Source organism: Castor canadensis, chromosome 7 (assembly GCF_047511655.1).
Source record: "Castor canadensis chromosome 7, mCasCan1.hap1v2, whole genome shotgun sequence".
NCBI lineage: Eukaryota > Metazoa > Chordata > Mammalia > Rodentia > Castoridae > Castor > Castor canadensis.
Window position 1 is genome coordinate 136262283 of NC_133392.1, and position 21381 is coordinate 136283663.

General features: G+C 37.7%; 1 protein-coding gene across 5 annotated transcripts in view; it reads right to left on the bottom strand.

Annotated features, from left to right (window-relative positions):
• The window catches only part of Ago3 (argonaute RISC catalytic component 3), a 141871-nt gene that overhangs the window by 100554 nt on the left and 19936 nt on the right, over positions 1–21381 (bottom strand). For 3 of the 5 annotated variants that reach the window (XM_074080587.1, XM_074080585.1, XM_074080586.1), the window contains exon 2: positions 16667–16838. In XM_074080587.1, coding sequence (XP_073936688.1) covers positions 16667–16812 — 146 coding nt within the window. In that variant the 5' untranslated portion in view covers positions 16813–16838. Of the gene's footprint in view, positions 1–15221; positions 15340–16666; positions 16839–21381 lie in introns of those variants that run through there. The other 2 variants (XM_074080589.1, XM_074080588.1) reach the window with 2 other exon arrangements.

A 21381-nucleotide genomic window follows, 5' to 3' on the forward strand; every position in this document is an offset into this window, starting at 1 on the left:
TCAAACCAGGAGCTAACCTGGTGCGTCAAAGGCAATATCCAATACCTCTAGAGGCCCGGAAGGTAATCATGCCACACATTCAACACCTATGGGACCAGGGAATCCTGAGGAAAGTACAATTGGCCTGGAACACCCCTTTACTCCCTGTCAAAAAGCCAGGGTCCAATGATTATCGACCAGTTCAAGACCTGCACTGGGTGAATGAGGCAACAGAGACTATTCATCCTGTTGTCCCCAACCCATACACTTTGCTGAGTTTGATTCCTCCCACTGCTAGGGCATTCACGTGTCTGGACCTTAAGGATGCCTTCTTCTGCCAGAGACTGGAGGAAGCTAGCGAGCCCCCGTTTGCATTTGAATGGGAAGACCCTGACACTGGAGCAAAAGGACAATTAACCTGGAGTAGGGAATTCAAAAATTCCCCCATTATCTTTGGGGAGGCCTTAGCCAGAGACCTTGAAAACTGTCAACTGAAAGACTGCACTATCTTCCAGTATGTAGATGACATACTCTTAGTGGGCCCCCATCCTGGAGGCCTGCAAAAATGGAACAGAAGAACTACTCCAATTCCTACAGGAGGCAGGATACAAAGTCTCACAAAAGAAAGCACAGATCTGTCTAGAGGAGGTCATATACTTGGGATATCACCTGAGCCAAGGGAAAAGAAGGCTGGGAACTGGGAGAAAAGAAGTGATCCTCCAGTACCCAAGCCCAGAGTCCTGGAGACAGCTCCCGGAGTTTCTGGGCACTGCGGGCTTCTGCCGCCTATGGATTCCTGGATTCTTGATCACTTCTGGGCCACTCTATGTGGCACGAAAGGGGGTCTACCCATTCCAACACTTAGAGATGGGCTTTATTGAGATCCAACCGAGTAAAACTTATCGGTATCACCTGGTCTTTACTTTCACAGGCTGGGTAGATGCATATCCCACCTGCACAGAAAAGGCCACAGAAGTGTCAAGAGTGCTAGCCAAGGAAATTATCCCTCAGTTCGGGTATCTAGCAGCATCAGGTCAGACAACGGGCCTGCCTTCATCAAAGGCATATCTCGTGCAGTTGGGCTGACCTGAGATTTGCAACCCAGTATCACCCCCAATCATCAGGCCAAGTGGAAAGGATGAACAAGACTATCAAGAAAGCACTAGCAAACAATGTCAAGAGACAGTGCTACCCTGGCCAGATGTATTACCCTTGGCACTGTTCAAAATTAGGTGTACACCTAAAAAATGTGGTCTCTCTCCCTTTGAAGTCCTGTATGGATGGCCACCACCACTAATACCAGGACAGGCTGGAGACCTTTGGGAGTATGGATAGATTGGCCTCCACAAGTTCCTAAAAGGCTTGGTGCATGGTTCCAGGGATATTGCCCAGCTCCTAGGACACCAAGAGCCAGCCTGTGACCCTCGGTCCTTTGCACCCATGGAGCCCAGGGGACTGGGTTTGGGCCAAAACCCCAATTAGAGGGATTCGAGACCCCCAACAGGAGGGACCTTACCAAGTTATTCTAATCACATCTTCAGCCCTTGAGGTTGCAGGATTGAAACCATGGACTCACCACACGCACGCCAAACCAGCAGAGGATCCAGGCCAGGAGTGGAAATCCCGAGCCAACATAGACCAGCCATTGAAACTGACCTTGACCTGAGGGAGTACCGATGAGGCCCCAGACAGACCTACTGATTCTACTAACAGCTGTAATAATAATAAATGACTCACAAACAAACCCTCCAGACCCAGCTGGGGCCTCTCATAAACTGATATGGGAGGTCAAACTCTCACAAGGACAAGAGGGAACTGTATTAATTAACCTCACCATCTGTGCTTTGTCAGGCCCTTGTCTTGTCTCCTTTAGGTATTTCCCAGGCCCGGAGGCCAGGAGATGGGCCCAACTGGGGCCCTCTACCCTGACTTGCTCTGGCCCATCCAGAGATCGCCTGTCCAATGTGTATGGCCGAGTACCACGGAACTGGGATGACTGTAGGAGGCCTTCATGGTCCTTTCTACAACACTGGTCATGTGTTGACTTTGCCTTTCTGGGGGCTTGGAAAGGGACACCCCTACAAAGGCCAGGGTGTCAGTATTCAGACTCTATCTTCAAACCTCTTCAATGGGAACGAGCGCTCTAAGGCACAGGGAGCTGGAAAGAGAGACCTCTTCCAATTAACAATAGATGAACCACGATGGGGAACCAGGATTTCGGGCTGGGAGGATTCCTCAAAAATCATTGGGGAGACCCTTCAATCTTAAAAGACCTTTAGGCTTGAGATTAAAGCAGCAAACGTCTCTCGCCCAGTTAGTAAAATTAACTCCCTGGACCCCTGGGCACAGGGGCAAATCCTCCCTCCCTCCTCCGATGAAACTGATCAGCCCCCGTTACAACCTGACACTCCTCTCATTAAAATGATAGCTTTGTCAAAAAGCAGCCACCAGTTAGTACAACAAGCACACCCTGAACTAGGCAGAGACTGTTAGATTTGCCTGAGGGCCGGCCAAGTGTCATATGCCAGGTGGGCCTGACTAACATATCTGAGATACATGAGCTGGGCCTGGACAACTCAACTCAAAACGACAATACCTGTCTCACAGCCCCAGCTATCCAAATAATTGGAGAAACTGAATGCTTTGGTAACAAAAAGAATTGTATCAATCTGTAAAAGGAGCCAAAGCACCTAATGGGACTTATTTTGCCTATCAGGGAGGGATTCACACCTGTTATGGAGGGGCTTGTGCCCTAGTTTTCTTAGTCCCGGATCTGGACATACTTCCCAGGACTGAAGTTGCTCGATACCTAAGCCGACAAGTTGACAGCCAGACCTTTTCTGACAGGACCCCATCCTCCTCCCAGAACTTCTGGGAGTCACCCTGACAGGAGCCACGGCGACAGGAGCTACCACTATGGCCTCCAACAAGTCCAACACAACCAGCTGTCTGAACAAACCCATGAGGATTTAGGATTAGTACAATAGAGCATCATCACCCTACAGAATCAGTTAGACTCACTGACGGCCATAGTCTTACAGAACTGCAGAGGCTTAGACCGCATTACTGTGGAAAAAGGAGGAATTTGCGTTTGTAGGGGAAGAATGTCACTTCTATGCAAACCAGTAAGGACAGTGAGAGAAAACGCCAATTACTACAGAGGATCAAGGCAAGGGAAAGAAACAAGGAAACATTTTGGAATACAGGATGGAAGACCTGGGCCCCATGGGCAGCCCCCCTGGTGGGCCCACTTACTGTATTCCTTATGCTATTACTCTTAGGGCCTTGTGTGATAAACCTCCTCACCAGGTTCATTCACAACCAGATGGACACCATTAGATTACAATTAGTTAGACAATATCAAAGACTGCCCATAGATGACTCCTCTGAAATGGTCATAAGGGATTATGAAGAGTAAGAGGAGGGAATGATAAAGAAACCCAGGGGAAAGATCTGAAGGCAAGCTCCCTCCCCAAGCCGGGTCCCGATTTCAAAGATATGTTAGTGTGGTATGCTGTAACCTTGAGGTAGTGTGATTAGTCGTAACCTTGTGCTAGTATGCTATGTTATAACCTCCTAGAGGGAGGCTAACTGCCACATCTGTTTTTGCCCTTCCTGCTTGCTTGCTTCTGCATTCTGAGGCATAAAAACCCTGCAGCCCTGAGCTGCGGGTCTAGTGCCATTTTTGGAGAGATCTAGGATGCTGGCCAACTGGCATAATAAATCTTCCTTTCCTCCAACTACCTGGGTTTGAGTCTTGTTCTCGCTGGTCCAACATTCTTCCCACAACAATCTACTACCTGGCAAAATTTTCAGACTCACTTCAAGCTGTTCTATTTATACTGGCCTAATTCAGTTATACAAGCATATCATACTTTTGCTAAGCTCTCTCTATATGGATTATTCTTTCTTTTGTCTACGGGGCAATTCCAGATACCAACTCAGATACCATATTATGTACCCCATTCTGTTCCTTACCTCACAGTACTCTTTCATCATAGAACTTGCCACTCCATAGAGACTATAAAATCTTTAGAAGGGGTCATGTCTTATCTACCTTGTCAGTTCTAGAACCTAGCACAGTGCCTGACACAAAACAGGGGCAAAACAATCAGTAGTTAATGAAAACACAAGATGTCCCCAAAAATGATTCTTTTTTTTTTTTTTTTTTTGGTGATACTTGGGTTTGAACTCAGGACTTCATGCTTGCTAGACAGGCACTCTACCACTTGAGCCACTCCATCAGCCCTTTTTCTTTTTTTTTGGGGTGGGGTTTCCATGCTATTTTCAAGATAGTGTCTCATGAACTACTTGCCTGGGGCAGCTTTGAACCATGATCCTTCTGATGTCTGCCTCCTGAGTAGCCAGGATTACAGGCATGAGTCACTGGGGACTGGCTCCAAAAAATGATTAAGTTTAAAAAATTACTACAGGATTTAGAATTGTAATTCCAGTCAAGTCTATACATCCTTTACATTAAGTACAAATGGTAAATTAAGATAATTTGCTTAAATTGATTTAATTTAATCTAAGGGAAAAAACTGGAAAAGACAAAATGTAAACAAATTAAACACATTCATTTATATAATGAAATATAATATAACTGTTATTACAACTTAAATCTACATAAGTAGATGGATATTAGTAAGAATATCTACCAACATCCCTGCTGTTTAGCTATGTTTATTTACCAAAATACCTTCAAATTTCAAACATGTTGTCGGAATATTTTGTATGGTATAGCTTCTCCACTAAATACTTAAAACCATACCATTTTATTTTCACTGGTAGTAATTTTGTTTTGAGGTTCTTTTTTTTTTAATTTTTATTTTATTCATATGTGCATACACGGTTTGGGTCATTTCTCCCCCTTTCCCCCCGACCACTCTCTTATCCCCCCCTTACCCCTCACTACCTGGCAGAAACTATTTTGCCCTTATCTCTAGTTTTGTTGAAGAGAGAGTATAAGCAATAATAGGAAGGACTAAGGGTTTTGGGCCAAGCTAACCTCACTCAGAATGATGTTCTCCAATTCCATCCATTTACCTGCGAATGATAACATTTCATTCTTCTTCATGGCTGCATAAAATTCCATTGTGTATAAATACCATATTTTCTTAATCCATTCGTCAGTGGTGGGGCATCTTGGCTGTTTCCATAACTTGGCTATTGGGAATAGTGTTGCAATAAACATGGGTGTGCAGGTGCCTCTGGAGTAACCTGTGTCACATTCTTTTGGGTATATCCCCAAGAGTGGTATTGCTGGATCATATGGTAGATCAATGTTTAGCTTTTTAAGTAGCCTCCAAATTTTCATCCAGAGTGGTTGTACTAGTTTACATTCCCACCAGCAGTGTAGGAGGGCTCCTTTTTCCCTGCATACTCGCCAACACCTGTTGTTTGTGGTGTTGCTAATGATGACTACTCTAACAGGGGTAAGGTGGAATTTTAAGTGTGGTTTTAATTTGCATTTCCTTTATTGCTAGAGATGGTGAGCATTTTTTCATGTGTTTTTTGGCCATTTGAATTTCTTCTTTTGAGAAAGTTCCGTTTAGTTCATTTGCCCATTTCTTTACTGGTTCATTAATTTTGGGAGAGTTTAGTTTTTTAAGTTCTCTATATATTCTGGTTATCAGTCCTTTGTCTGATGTGTAGCTGGTCTTCAGTTTAGAAACCATTTCTTTTGTTGAGCAGAAGCTTTTTAGTTTTATGAAATCCCATTGATCTATGCTATCTCTTAGTTGCTGGGCTGCTGGGGTTCTACTGAGAAAGTTCTTGCCTATACCTATTAATTCCAGAGTGTTTTCTACTCTTTCATGTATCAACTTTAGAGTTTGTGGTCTGATATTAAGATCCTTGATCCATTTTGAGTTAATATTGGTATAGGGTGATATACATGGATCTAGTTTCAGTTTTTTGCAGACTGCTAACCAATTTTCCCAGCAGTTTTTGTTGAAGAGGCTGCTTTTTCTCCATCGTATATTTTTAGCACCTTTGTCAAAGACAAGTTGGTTATAGTTGGGTGGCTTCATATCTGGGTCCTCTATTCTGTTCCACTGGTCTTCATGTCTGTTTTTGTGCCAGTACCATGCTGTTTTTATTGTTAATGCTTTGTAATATAGTTTGAAGTCGGGTATCGTGATACCTCCAACATTGTTCTTTTGACTGAGTATTGCCTTGGCTATTCGTGGACTCTTGCATTTCCATATAAATTTAATGGTAGATTTTTCAATCTCTTTAATGAATGTCATTGGAATTTTGATGGGAATTGCATTAAGCATGTAGATTACTTTTGGGAGTACAGACATTTTTACTATGTTGTAATCCATGAGCATGGGAGATCTCTTCACTTTCTATAGTCTTCCTCAATCTCTTTCTTCAGAAGTTTATAGTTTTCCTTGTAGAGGTCGTTCACATCCTTTGTTAGGTTTACACCTAGGTATTTGATTTTTTTTTGAGGCTATTGTAAATGGAATTGTTTTCAATATTCTTTCTCAGTTTGTTCATTATTAGTGTATAGAAATGCTAATGATTTTTCTATGTTGATTTTATATCCTGCTACCTTGCTATAGCTATTGATGGTGTCTAGGAGCTTCTGAGTAGAGTTTTTTGGGTCTTTAAGGTATAGGATCATGTCATCTGCAAATAGGGATATTTTGACAGTTTCTTTACCTATTTGTATTCCTTTTATTCCTTCTTCTTGCCTAATTGCTCTGGCTAGGAATTCCAGTACTATGTTGAATAGGAGTGGAGATAGTGGGCATCTTTGTCTGGTTCCTGATTTTAGAGGGAATGGTTTTAATTTTTCTCCGTTAAGTATAATGCTGGCTGTAGGTTTGTCATATATAGCTTTTATAAAGTTGAGGAACTTTCCTTCTATTCCTAGTTCTCTTAGAGCTTTTATCATGAAATGATGTTGGATCTTATCAAAGGCTTTTTCTGCATCTATTGAGATGATCAAGTGGTTTTTGTCTTTGCTTCTGTTAATGTGGTTTATTACATTTATTGATTTTCGTATGTTGACCCACCCCTGCATCCCTGGGATGAAGCCTACTTGGTCGTGGTGAATAATCTTTTTGATGTGTTGCTGAATTCGGTTTGCCATTATTTTGTTGAGGATTTTTGCATCAATGTTCATTAAGGAGATTGGCCTTTAGTTCTCCTTTTTGGAGGTGTCTTTGCCTGGTTTTGGGATAAGTGTAATACTGGCTTCATAAAATGTGTTTGGCAGTTTTCCTTCCCTTTCTATTTCGTGGAACAGTTTAAGGAGGGTTGGTATCAGTTCTTCTTTAAAGGTCTGGTAGAATTCAGCAGAGAATCCATCAGGTCCTGGACTTTTCTTTTTGGGGAGACTCTTGATTGCTGCTTCAATTTCACTTTGTGTTATAGATCTATTCAGGTGATTAATTTCCTCTTGGTTCAGTTTTGGATGATCATATGTATCTAGAAATCTGTCCATTTCTTTAAGATTTTCGAATTTATTTGAATATAGGTTCTCGAAGTAGTCTCTGATGATTTCCTGCACTTCCATGGTGTTTGTTGTTATCTCCCCTTTTGCATTCCTAACTCTACTAATTTGGGTTTTTTCTCTCCTCATTTTAGTCAGGTTTGCCAGGGGTCTGACGATCTTGTTTATTTTTTCAAAGAACCAACTTTTTGTTTCATTAATTCTTTGTATGGCTTTTTTGGTTTTTATTTAATTGATTTCAGCTCTTATTTTTATTATTTCTCTCCTTCTATTTGCTTTGGGATTTGCTTGTTCTTGTTTTTCTAGGCGTTTGAGATGTATCATTAGGTCATTGATTTGGGATCTTTCAGTCTTTTTAATATATGCACTCATGGCTATAAACTTTCCTCTCAGGACTGCCTTTGCTGTGTCCCATAGGTTCCGGTAGGTTGTGTTTTCATTTTCATTGACTTCCAGGAACTTTTTAATTTCCTCTCTTATTTCATCAATGATCCACTGTTCATTAGCAAGGAGTTATTCAGTTTCCAGCTGTTGGTATGTTTTTTGTCTTTACTTTTGTTGTTGAGTTCTACTTTTACTGCATTGTGATCAGATAGCATACACGGTATAATTTCTATTTTCTTATATTTGCTGAGGCTTGCTTTGTGCCCTACAATATGAGCTATTTTGGTCATTGGAGCTATTAATATAAGGTCCGTGGGCTGCTGAGAAGAATGTATATTGTGTAGAAGTTGGATGAAATGTTCTGTAGACATCAAGTAGGTCCAACTGATCTATGGTATAATTTAGATCTAGGATTTCTTTATTGATTTTTTGTTTGGATGACTTATGTGTTGATGATAATGGGGTGTTAAAGTCTCCTACAACCACTGTGTTGGAGTTAAATATATGCTTTTAGATCCTTCAGGGTATGTTTGATGAAATTGGGGGTGTTGACATTGGGTGCATATAGGTTAATAATTGTTATTTCCTTTTGTTCTATTTCCCCCTTTATTAGTATGGAATGTCCTTCTTTATCTCATTTGATCAATGTAGGTTTGAAGTCTACTTTGTCAGAGATAAGTATTGCTCTCCTGCCTGTTTTGGGGGGCCCTTGGCTTGGTAAATCTTCTTCCAGCCTTTCATCCTAAGCCTATGCTTATTTCTGTCGGTGAGATGGGTCTTCTGTAAGCAACAAATTGTTGGATCTTCCTTTTTAATCCAGTTTGTCAAATGGTGCCTTTTGATGGGGGAATTAAGTCCACTAACATTAAATGTTGGTACTGATAGGTATGTGGTGATTCCTGTCATTTAGTTGTCTTAGTTGTTTGAAGGTTTGATTGTATGTACCTAGATCAAGGTTACTCTCTACTTTCTTGCTTTTTCTTTTCCTTTAGTTTGGTGCTCCTTGCCCTTTCATGGTTATATTGGGTATCACTTTCTGTGTGCATAATCCCTTCGCTGGTAGTATTTTATGAGACATGTTCTTTACATTATTTTAATCAGAAGTAAACCCATATTTATTTATTTTTACTTATTCATTATTTATTTATTTACTTATTCATTCATTCATCCATTTATTTTGCAGTACTGGTGCTTAAACTCAGGGCCTCATGCTTGCTAGGTAGGCACTTTATCACTTGAGCCACTCTGCCAGCCCAGAATTATACCAATCTTTAGATGTAACAAAAGAAAACATAAGTTGAACATCATCAAGAAAATGAAAAAAAGAGAACAATTTTGTGAATCATGTATTTGATAAGAGACTTTTTAGATTGCATAATGAACTTCTACAACTCAAGAGTGAAAAGACAAATGACCCAATATAAAAATGGGCAAGGGATCTAAAAAGATATTTCTTCGGAGAAAATATACAAATGGCTAATAATTTGAAGAGATACCCAGATCGCTGATAAGTAGGAAAATCACAATGAGATACCTCACATAACTAGGACGGTGATAATGGAAAATAGACACTCATGCGATGCCAGTGGAATGTAAAATGGTACAGCCACTTTAGAAGTCTGGTATGTCTCAAAGGGTTCAACACAGAGTTAGCACATGATTCCCCTTTGAAATAAACACCCAAGAGGAATGAAAACATATGTCTATGCAAAACATGAATGTTTGTGGCAGCTTTATTCATAGGAGCAAAAAATAAAAACAATCAAAAATATTAACTGGTGAATGGATAAACATAATGTACTATATATTCACAATGAAATATTACTCAGCAATGAAAAGGAATGACAAAATGTATTATGAATGAACCTTGTAAACATTATGCAAAGAGAAAGAAACCAGTTACAAAAGACTACATATTGTATGATTCCTGTTACATTAGATGTCCAAAAGAGGCAAACATACAGAGACAAAGATTAATAATTGGCAGGGACTGTGGGAATGGAGGCTATGGAGTGACTGCTAATGAGTATGAGTTTTTGTTTGGGGAGGATGGTATGTTCTAAAATTAGATTGTGGTTTCTATGAATATAATAGAAACCATTAAGCTGTACTCTTTAAGTAGATGAATTACATAATAGGAGAATTACATATCAAGAAAATTGTTATTAAAAAAGTTTGTCCTTCTAGCATACTATCAAACTATAACATTATGCCAACAATTTTTATTTATTTTTCTTGTTTTGTGTTTTGAGACAGGGTCTCACTATGTAATCCTGTCAGGCCTCAAGCTCATTATCCTCCTGCGTCAGTCTTCCAACTGCTGGGATTACAAGCATGTACCACCTCCCAGTGTGGAAAATATTCTTAATAATAGCAGAGAGTTTCTTCAAACACTTTGTTGATCTGAGATTTCCATTTTAAAAGTCAAAATGGTATCAATATAAATTTTTTTTCTTCTAAAATTCAATCACCAGTATTAGATTATATACATATGCAAACACAAATATTTGGCATTGTCATTAATCATAATAGAATAGTAACAACAATAATAGTACAATAACCATAAAATGCTTAAAAAAGAAAACTTAAGCCAGATGTCGTGGCACACACACATTTGAGGCTAAGGTGGGAGGATCAAAAGTTCCAGGCCAGCCTAGGATACATAGTGAGTTACAGGCCAGCTTGGGCTATACAGCAAGATTCTGTCTCAAGATAAATAAATAAAAGATAAAAATTAAAAAAAAAAAATAGGAAAAGTTAGCCAAAAAAATCCAACCACAATCTACTACCATTTCACAATTCTTTCAAATGTTTATTTATATGTGAAATAGATTTGCAGTTAGAATCATATTGTATGTATAACTCTTTTGCACTTGTGTATAATACCATCATTAATGATTTAGAATTATCATAATGACCTACTCAAGGTTTATCCATATGTATATTTAGTAATTGGACAAACTACCATAAAATCTCATGAAACAGAATTTATATCCTAGGTCATGATGTTTCTAAAAATATTTGGGTTTAGTTAGTTATGACCACTCATTTGTTTAAAAACAAAACAAAAAATTAGTAAAATTTAAAATCTGTTTAACAAACATGTTCTTTTACTAAGTGATCATATTTGACCAAAATAATTTTTATTTTTTAGCAATACTGGGGCTTTAACTCAGGGCCTGGCAAACTGGCACTACAGCAACACGGCTTTTTTGCTTTATTTTTTTCTAATGCAGTCTCACTTTTGTGCTTAGGCGGGCCTGGACCTCCTATTAAAGCTTCCCGAATACCTTGGATGACAAATATGCACCACCACACCCAGGTTTTTATTGGTTGAGATGTAGTCTTGCTAACTATTTGCCTGGAATGGCCTCACCACCATCGTCCCAGTCTCTGCCTCCAGAGTAGCCAGAATTAAAGGCATGAGCCACTGCACCTGGCTATCAAAATCATTTAACAGCCAAAAGAAGGAAGGAAAAACCCCTTTCCCACAAAAAAGGACCAACAAAAAGCAAAAGGTACAGAAAGAAAAATCTAAAGAATAAATTTTCAGAGAAGTTGACTTACAAAATGATTCATAGCATTTCCTGGATATTTTGTCCAAGAAAACTCCTCTGACTAAAGCGGAAACTTGTTTGGCTAAAATATCTCATTATAGTAACATGATTAATGTGTTAGTGCCAAATATTTGTTCATGTGGCTTACAGACAAGAAAAACCTCACACATGTTAAGTATTAAAAACAAGTCATTTAGGAGAGAATCAGTAAGACATTATAGAAAACAGTAACAACAAAACCCTTTACACTGATGAGAAAAAAACAAATTGGCTGTAGTTTTATCCATTTGGGAAAAGTTAAATGAGATACAATTGAACGCTTGCATTTTCATTTTGACCTTTAACTGTTTTGTTAATGTTGAAAAGGAACTGCAAAGGTATTAGTTTTTTTTTGTTGTTTGTTTTTGAGACAGGGATTCACTATGCAGTTTAGGCTGGCTTTGAATTTGCTATGTGGCCCAGGCTAGCCTCAAACTTATGATCCTCCTCCCTCAGCCTTTTTTTAAAAAAAAAAGCAGGGTCTCATTATGTAGTCCAGACTGCCTTCTAACTTGCCATCCTCCTACCTCTACATCCTAAGTCCTGGGATTACAGGAGTGCCACCATGTCCTGCCTCTAGGTTCTTTAACTTCTAGAATTTCAATGGTTAAAGTGTAGTAACACTTTAACACTGTAATCAGTGAACCACTGATTTCAGAAGATCACCAACAGTTTTAACTGACTAGTCATGTGGTAATATTAAAAAAAGTGAAGACAGAATCAAGTCTGTTGAAGAAAATAAATGCAGTAAGTTTTGGAGATATTGATGTTAGATCAACACAATATTATTAAGAAGGTAAAGATGGCCATCCTGTATGTGTGGGTTGTGCATCCAATGGATTCAACCAACTTCAGATTATAAACATTTGAAAAAAAGTGCTTCTGTACTGAACATGTACAGACTTTTTCCTTGTCAGTATTCTCTTAAACAGTAACAACTATTTACACAGTATGTCCATTAGGGATTGTAAGTAACCCAGAGATGAGTTAAAGTGTATGAGAGGATGTACACATCTATACTATTTTATATAAAGGTCTTGAGCATCTAAGGATTTTGGTAGCCACAGGAGCAGGTGAGTGGGTGTGGAGGGTGGTTTGTTCTGAAACCAATTTTCCAAGGAACCAAGCCAGGGATGACTGACAGTATTATTTATGCTATAGTTTTACAGTTCCAAAGAAGTCCTGAGGTTTCTATCAAAGCTTAAGTAATTAGCACAGCAAGTCTCCTTGGTTCAACCCCTAGCACCAAAGAGAAATATATAAGTAAAACTCAAGTAGAAGCTATATGATAAAGGTTTTCCATTTGGAAACACTGAAATTATAGATAAAATTACTCATATTGGCAAATGAAATTACAATCAAACCAACCGCAAGATAAAAATGTAGTTAGAGATGGCAACAGGATCATCTATTAAAATCAGACTATATCACATTAATCTATTACATATATTTTTCTCCTAAACTAAATCAATACAGTTAGCATCTCTCTCTCTATATATACATATATATATACATATGTGTGAAAAATTTCCGCTATGCAAGTTCATACACACGTGTAATATGTAAATTCTCCCTTACTTGCCCCCACCAAAAATAAAGACAAAAATATTAGGTAGAAAAAAGAATGAAGCTAGTGAATGATTCTGTTTTTTCAGTCTAATACTATTGACTGCACCAGTTCCTTATAACTCATCAGAATACTAAAAAACAAAAACAACAATGAAAAAGGAAAACTCTTAACTGGTAAGCCCAAACCTTAATCTCTTACCATTCTCTTAATTCCAACCCATTTTGTTCTCTGATATTTTTATCATATAATATCTTTGCCATATAATAATTCTCTTATTCAACAACTTATAATAATGCTCCACTACATACTGTGAAGGTTAGACGTGACATGTAGGAGAGGCACTAAGGAATTCGGCTGCCTTTTTTAAATGCAAAGGTCTTCCACAGGGTAGGATTATCCTTCCCTCAAATTTACACATTAACAATGGAGTTTTTGGGACTAAGAAAAAGGGAATTTGAATCAGAGTGCAGTATGAAACAGTTAACTTCCTCTAAGTGGAGGATGGCTAACCAACATAAAGACACATAAGAGAAAGGAGGGAAGACTCAAAAACTAGTTTCCAGATCCTGAGAGATAGGAGGGCACTGAAAAATCCACATGCAGGTATACATGATCCCCAAAATATGCTGTACTTTCCTGTCCCCATTCATCTCATTTTACTTTAATAAGCTTTCCATTCACTCTCCTGAGTATTATGTGCCAATCACTGAGCTAAGGTCAGGGCTACAAAGATGATAATACTAGGGTAAAGAAGGAAAAACAACCATAACTTACTAAAAACATCACAACAGAACCATACACCAAGTACTACAAAGTCATAGCAAAATACAAAAAGTTTGTTTGAAGAGTAATAAGTATTTTTTGGTACACAAGAGCAGAGAAGACATTTCAGGTAAGGAGCAGAATATGGAAAAGGATATTGGCCAGAGCCAAACTAAGAAAGGAATTGTATACTAAGTTTGGGATATTATTCTTCAGGCATTAGGGAACCAATTAATATTTCAGAAGTAGGAGTTACAATCTGATTTCTTGTTTAAAAAGATAACTATACCAGAAATGTGGATAATTAACCAGAATTCAGAAAGGGGTTATTAGAGACTAATCAGAAGATCTTCTAATAATCTACATAAGAAATAAGGGTATGAAACCAAGGCGGTAACTGTGCAGATGGAGAAGGGCCAGATTAAAGAACAATTGCTGATTTTGGGGAGTGAAGCTTTTAGCAAGCGGTTTTTACCAAACGCTAATTTTTTCCAGTGTATTGCTCATATTACCAGGAGATATTATTTAAATATGTCAGTTAATTGTACTATTTTGCTGAATTTCCAAATAGTTTTAACTGTATAGGGGAAATTGTAGTTTTTATTGTAGCATTTTTATTGAAGTCACTTATTTTCATGTTAAGTTCCAATTTTGTATGTTCTACTTGTTATATGACACGGTTCCCTTTTAGAAAGAGTTCATTCGTTGACATGCTAGTGGCAAATGAATGTTATTAAATAGTTTGCAAATGACTATACCACTAGGCACATATTTTTAAGGATTTATAATGTGAGATGTTGAATGAATAAAACTTTTAACACAGAAAAATAAAAACCAATTTCTGAAATAGAAGCAGTAAGATTTGATAACCAATAGGAGGTAAAGAAAATAGAAGGTCTAGCTTAGGAGTCTGTATAGTAAAATAATACACTTAGAAGGAGCCAAGTATGGGGATTGAGAGGAAGAATTGTTTTGACTTGTACTGTAAGTACTTTAGGTATATTCAGGTGTCAGTCTGAAGTTTATCAAGGAGGTGTAGGCAAGATTTGGAGTCACCTATTCATAATGACAGTTTAAGGTAGTACCTAACCAGAACTTTCCCCTTACACTTGACTTAAATTCAACCCAAAACTGCAGCACTTTCTTTAAAAAAGAAAAAAAGTGATTTCTTTACTACAGCTATTCTAATTTCTGCCAGTTGTCTCACCATGCAGCCCAGCATGGCCTTGAACTCCTACTCCTTTTGCCTCAGCCTCTCCAGTGCTAGGATTACAAATATACACCACCACAACCTGTTTACCAATTGTTTTAGATTAACTGAATTCCTTTTCTTCTTCCTTACAAAATATTTTATAATGGCTACAAAGTCAGGATATTAGAATTCTGGTTTCACCTGCTAGAATAAGTGTGTAGGTTTTTTTTGTTTTATTTTGTTGTTTGGTGGAGTGGGTGGGATACTTACTGGAGCTTGAATTCAGGGGCTTGCACTTGTTAGGCAGGTGCTCTACCACTTGAGCCTGGCCTCCAGTCCAAGAGTAAGTATGTTCCCGTGTAAGTCCTTTAACCTTTCTGGATTTCATCTAAAAAGTAGTTAACTGATTTTAACTGACTTTTTTGGGGATTCCAAAAAACTGTTATAATCCACTACTATCCTCAAAAAACCTGTATATTATACATTAATTACAACATTCATACAGTTGTTTCAACAGTATCACAAAAATTCCTTAGTGCTCATTCACTTTCAGGTATAACAGAAATATTAATAATTAGGATGGCAAGTCCAAGAAAAATAAACCAGCCTTCCGTATTTCTTAAGTGTCTTATCATCACCACTAAATTATAAATTTCTTTTCACTTTTACCTTGTATTTTATTTAGTTATTACTATTTTTTTAATTACAAATTTCTTCTTTTTGCATTTTGAGTCTTACTATCTAGCCCAGCCTGGCCTGGAACTTGCTAAGTAATCCAGGCTAGCCTCAAACTCTTGAGTTTCCTGCCTCTGCCTCCTGAGTGTCAGGATCACACAGGGCTAAATTAAAAATTTCTTGACAGCAAGAACCATCTATGCATTAAATAAGTGAAGGCTCTTAGGAATACTTGTTGAATAAGAAGGCTAGGATAGGGTTGGGAGTATGACATAAATGGTAGAGCACTTGCCTAGTAAGAGTAAGGCCCTGAGTTCAAATTCCAGTACTGCCAACAAAAGAGAAAAGGCTGGGATAGTACAAACCAAAAGTCTGATTTAAATATTATTTTCAAATCGTATTGTCTTTTTTAAAAATTAGAATATGCTTGGTATACACTATGTCATAAATTCCTTTCATATTTCCTGTATCACCTAATTTACAACCAGGAATAGATACAGCATTCGGGGAGGGAAGAGGAAGCATATTGAAAAACTGCAAACAGACTGACAAATCCTTATATACCATATATAGTTATTCCGATATAAGGTTAAGAAATAGTCAGGAGTTGAGGACAAGAGAACAGAAAACATGAAACTCATCACTGCTACCACCATCACCATTATCCTAAAGGTAGCATTTTTAAAGTGGTAGATGCGGTAAGGAGGAAAAACCAAGCTCATGCATATCACTTAACATCAATAGAAAAGAGATGCTCAGGATGCTCAGTGGGATTTCTAAAACATGTCAACTGATCCAACCTTTTCTATTACAACCAGGAAAACATGCAGGCTCATTTATAATGCACTAATTTCAAGGATGTTTGTGGACTTTTCTTACTATCACAGCTCTGAAGTACAATAAATTTCAAAACAAATTACCATATGTTCTTGGTCAAACTGGTCAGACATTATCAGTTATTCAAATACACAAGACAGACATAAACAGTTACTAAAGCAAATACAAGTAGCAAAGGATCCCCATGACTTCATGATTCTTACCTGTTCACTCTCCTAGGACACTTGTCTGGTTTAATATCCACCTCATAGAGGTAGACATCAATCTTTGGGATTTCAACTTGAAAACAGTTAGCCAGCAGTTTAATGGGTTTCCCCATGGTGCCATAGCCAGGTCTTCTGGGCACCATGAGGAGGGGCTGGGCCCCAACAGGTCCTGCCAGAGAAGGGGGAAAAAAATGTAACTGTTACAAGCAGCATTTGACATAATCTTGTCCACCAGAATATATTAGACTTATAAGAATAACTGATAATGGTTAAAGGTGAGTGCTAAAAGGTGACATCATTCCTAGCACTTCAACTTTCTTTACCCCAATTTCTTCTATTCATTAAAAACAAACAGCCAAAAGTGTGGTAGTGCATACCTGTACTCCCCCTGCTCAAGAGGCAAAGACTGGAGGATCACCAGTTCAATGCCAGCCTGGGCTACATAAGGATACCATGTCTCAAAAAACCAAAAAACAAAATAAAACAAAACAAAAACAATTAAACAACTATGCTTTGAAAGGGGCACAGAGAAGGGAGAACAATCACATAAACCCAGGTGAACATGTAGGAAGCACAAATCAGACCCAAAGAGAGTGAGGCCAATAGCAAATGAAAACAAGAAAATAAAAATTAAAAACTAACAACATAAAAAGCAATATACTCTTATACCAATAAAATGTTTTTTAAAAAAGCAATGTACAATAAAAATAATCAATAAGCACAAAATCAATTATTTGAAAGATAAAACTGAAAAGTTCTTTCTAGGTGCCAGTGGCTCATACCTACAATCCTAGCTACTCAGGAGGCAGAGATCAGTAGGATCATGATTTGAAACCAGCTGGAGCAAATAGTTCTCGAGACCCTGTCTCGAACAAACCCATCACAGAAAAAGGGCTGATGGAGTGGCTCAAGGTAGAGGACCTGAGTTCAAACTCCAGTACCACACACACAAACAAAAGTATAAAAAGAAAAGTTCTAGGCAACACTGATTTCTTTTTGAAAAGAGGAAAAGGACTAAGGTAACCAATGTCAGAAGTGAAAAAAAAGTGGTATCACTAGAATATAAATATTGTGACAATATTTGTCCTCTTCCTCCAGGGCCTCACTGTATAGTCCAGACTGACCTTCTTGCCAGACTGATACCCAACACAAAACAGGACTGGCAGGGTAATTCAAGTAGTAGAGTGCCTGCGTAGCAAGCATGAGGCCCAAATTCCAACTCCAGTATCATCAAAAAAAAAGAAAAAAGAAAAAAAAGAGGTACCTAGAGTGGGCAATTTCATAAAAGACAGAAATGTGGTTGCTAGGGGTATGGCAGAGCCACTAGGGAGTTAGTTTCAATTTTGCAAGATGAAAAAAGTTCTAGAGACTAGTTACGTAATAATGTAAGTGTACTTTAACACTAGTGAACTGTATACTTAAAAGTGTTGAGATGGTAAATTTAATGATATTTTACCTTGATTTAAAAAACCCCTAGCTGGGCGTGGTGGTACATGACTGTAATCCTATCAATTGGAAGACTGAGGAAAGAGTATCCTGAATTCTAGGGCAGTCTGGCTTACAGAGTGAGACCCTGTCTCAAAAATAAAATAAAATAGCTGGGCGCCACTGGCTCATGCCTGTAATCCTAGCTATTCAGGAGGCAGAAATCAGGAGGATGGTGGTTCAAAGCCAGCCCCAGACGAATAGTTCGTGCGACCCTATCTCGAAAAAACCCATCACAAAAGTAGGGCTGGTGGGGTGGTTCAAGGTGTAGGTCCTAAGTTCAAATCAAGTACCACAAAAATAAATATATAAACAAATAAAAAAAAATAAATGAGTGAATAAATAAATCTAAGTGATATGTAACATTAAATCTATTTAGTTTTTTTCTTTCAATTTTGCCTGAATGCATTTTCATTGACACATTAAATATTTTTTGGACTTCTTTGGGTTTTTTTTTTTGGTGGGACTTGGGTTTGAACTCAGGTCTTCACACTTGCAAAGCAGGTACTCTACCACTTGAGCTACACCTCCAGTCTGTTATTTTGGAGATGGGGGTCTCATAAACTATTTGCCTGGGCTAGCCTCCATAATCCTCCTGAGTTCAGCCTCCCTAGTAGGAAGGATTATAGGTGTGAGCCACTAGCAAACAGCTGTGAAACATTAAATTTTTAAAGCTCAAAATGTTGTAGCTGGGCTGGCTCAAATGGTAGACAGTCTGCCTAGCAAGAAAGCATGAGGCACTGAGTTCAAACCCCAATACTGAAAGGAGAAAAAAAAAAAAAAAAAAAAAAAAGCATAGCTTTGTTAGCCAAAATCCAAAGAGTAAATTCAATCAATAACCGATAATTATTATCAGAATGAATTAAAAATTAGATTTACAAAATCCGAAAAGTCCTATAACTATTTTAAAAATTTAAATCTACAATTTTGACTATTTCCAAACATACATACAAAAAAGAGTGAAGATACAGATGGTTTCACTAGAAAATTGTATTGAACATTTAAGAAAAAAATTATGCCAATCTTATACAAAATTTTACAGAGAACAGGAAAAAAGTAAACACACCCCAGTTCAATTTATGATGCCAGAAAAACTCTGATATTAAAATAGGACAAAAAAATTATGAAAAAGAAAATCCTGGGCCTATCTCATCCATGCACACACAAAAAATCCTAACAAAATGTTAACAAGTTAAAACCAGTAATATATCAAAAGGATAAGTTTATACCAGGAATAAAAAATTTTATTCAGCATGAAAGGGCTGCCTGCATCATTTGTTTTTAAATTTGTTTTCATATAGTTTAAATAAAAACCTCTTCTGAGTACATATTCTTTCCTGCTATTCTTCAGAAGAGAGTCTATCTATTCTGCAGAGGGACAATATTATAGAAATTCTAGACCAGGCCATATTTCTGGCTCCACAATTTATCTAATCATTTGACCTTCACCAAATACTTATGGCTCTGAAGCTATTTGCTGATCTATAAAATAGGAATAATAGACTTGCCTTTTTCTTATAATCTTATCAGGATCCACTTGGACATGTACAATGCTTAAATTTAGCAAGCTCTTAGCTATGTCTTGGGCAGTGTGCTAAGTGCTTTACATACATTAGCTCATTTAATCTTTACCCTAGTCCTACAAATGAAAGATAATTTTACACATGAGGAACTTAAACAATATCCCAAAATATCATAGCTAATAAGTAACAGAACTGGAGGTGTAACCAATCACTGTCTCTATTCTGTTCCACTGATATATCTATTCTTCTGCCGACACAGAAATGATTATTGCAGCTTTATATTAAGTCTGTAAGTTAGGTAATATTAGACCTCTGAATTCTCTGTGTTCTGTGTCAAAAGTTTATGATCCGACTTAAATTTTTTAGCTTCTCCATGAAAATAATTATATGTAAGAGAACAAGCAGGGAGACTAGCAGGCTATCTGACAGACCAGGAAAAGGACAATGTTTGCTAGAGTAGTAGCAAACAGGGAAGTGATATGATGGTGAAAAATAGTTAGAAGGTAAGCCTGACAGGAATTGCTAATAGACTGAATGTGTAACAAGAAAAAAAAACTACACTAATGGTGTCTTGGTCTAAGCAATTGTAAGAATGAAAGTATCAGACAGCAGTAAGTGTGGAGAGGAAATCAAGAGGATTTTTTAGGACATGTTAAGTTTGAGGAGTCTATACAAGTAGGTCTCTAGTAGCGAGATGAATGTGGAGTTCACAGGACAGGTCCAGGCTGAAGATGTAAATGTGGGTCACCTTAGCACATAAGTGGTACTCAAAACCACTAGAGTAGGGGAGATCATCCAGACTGTGGTATGGATACTGCACAACACTAAGTTTAGTGATTGGAGAGACAAAGTAAAAACAGCAAAGGAACTCGAAAAGTAATAGCCAACAAAGGTGAAGAAGACCTGGAGAAAGTAGTTCCCCAAAGACTAATTGTGGGGCAGGGGGAGAAACTGCTTTAATAAGAAAACAAATACAGTCGAAATGTCAAATAAAAAAAATATTTAGGAACTGACTATCGGGTTTAATAAATTCTTTTTGACTTTGATAAAAAAAAATTTCCTACTGGAGAAAGATCTAAAAGGTTAACCTTTTAAAAAGCTAGAACATAGGACTTTTAATAAAGATTGATAGATATTTGAGGAGACGGTATGTTAAGTTGTATACCATTTATACATTTATCAGAACATCATATGGTACCCCATAAGTTTGTACAATTTTTATGTTTTGTGTATCAGTTTAAAAAACAAATGCAATTTAAATTAAAAAAAATAGTTTCAATCTGATCAAACTTTTAGCTCTACTAACAGTTTAAAGGAAATTTAAAGCAATGTATTAAATTACATCATGAAGATAGAAACAAGCAAAATCCAGGCTGTGAGAGTCTCTAAAAAGACAATCCATAAATTACAGAGAGAGGAAAAAAGAAAACAGATTAAAAAACACTTAAAAGAAGTCAAGCAGGATGGTGCATATCTGTAATCCCAGCTCCTAGGGAGAAGCAGGAGCTCGAGGACAGCCCCCGGCAAAGTTAGTGAGATGCTGTCTCAAAAACAAAATAAAAAGGGTGGGGACGGGAGATGGATGAATTGCCTAGCATGCACAAGACCCTGGATTCTGCAAGGGGGGGGGAACAAATTTAAATGACATTAATCACATTGTGTAAAACTTTATTTGGATAATAACTCAAAAATGGAAGAATGGCC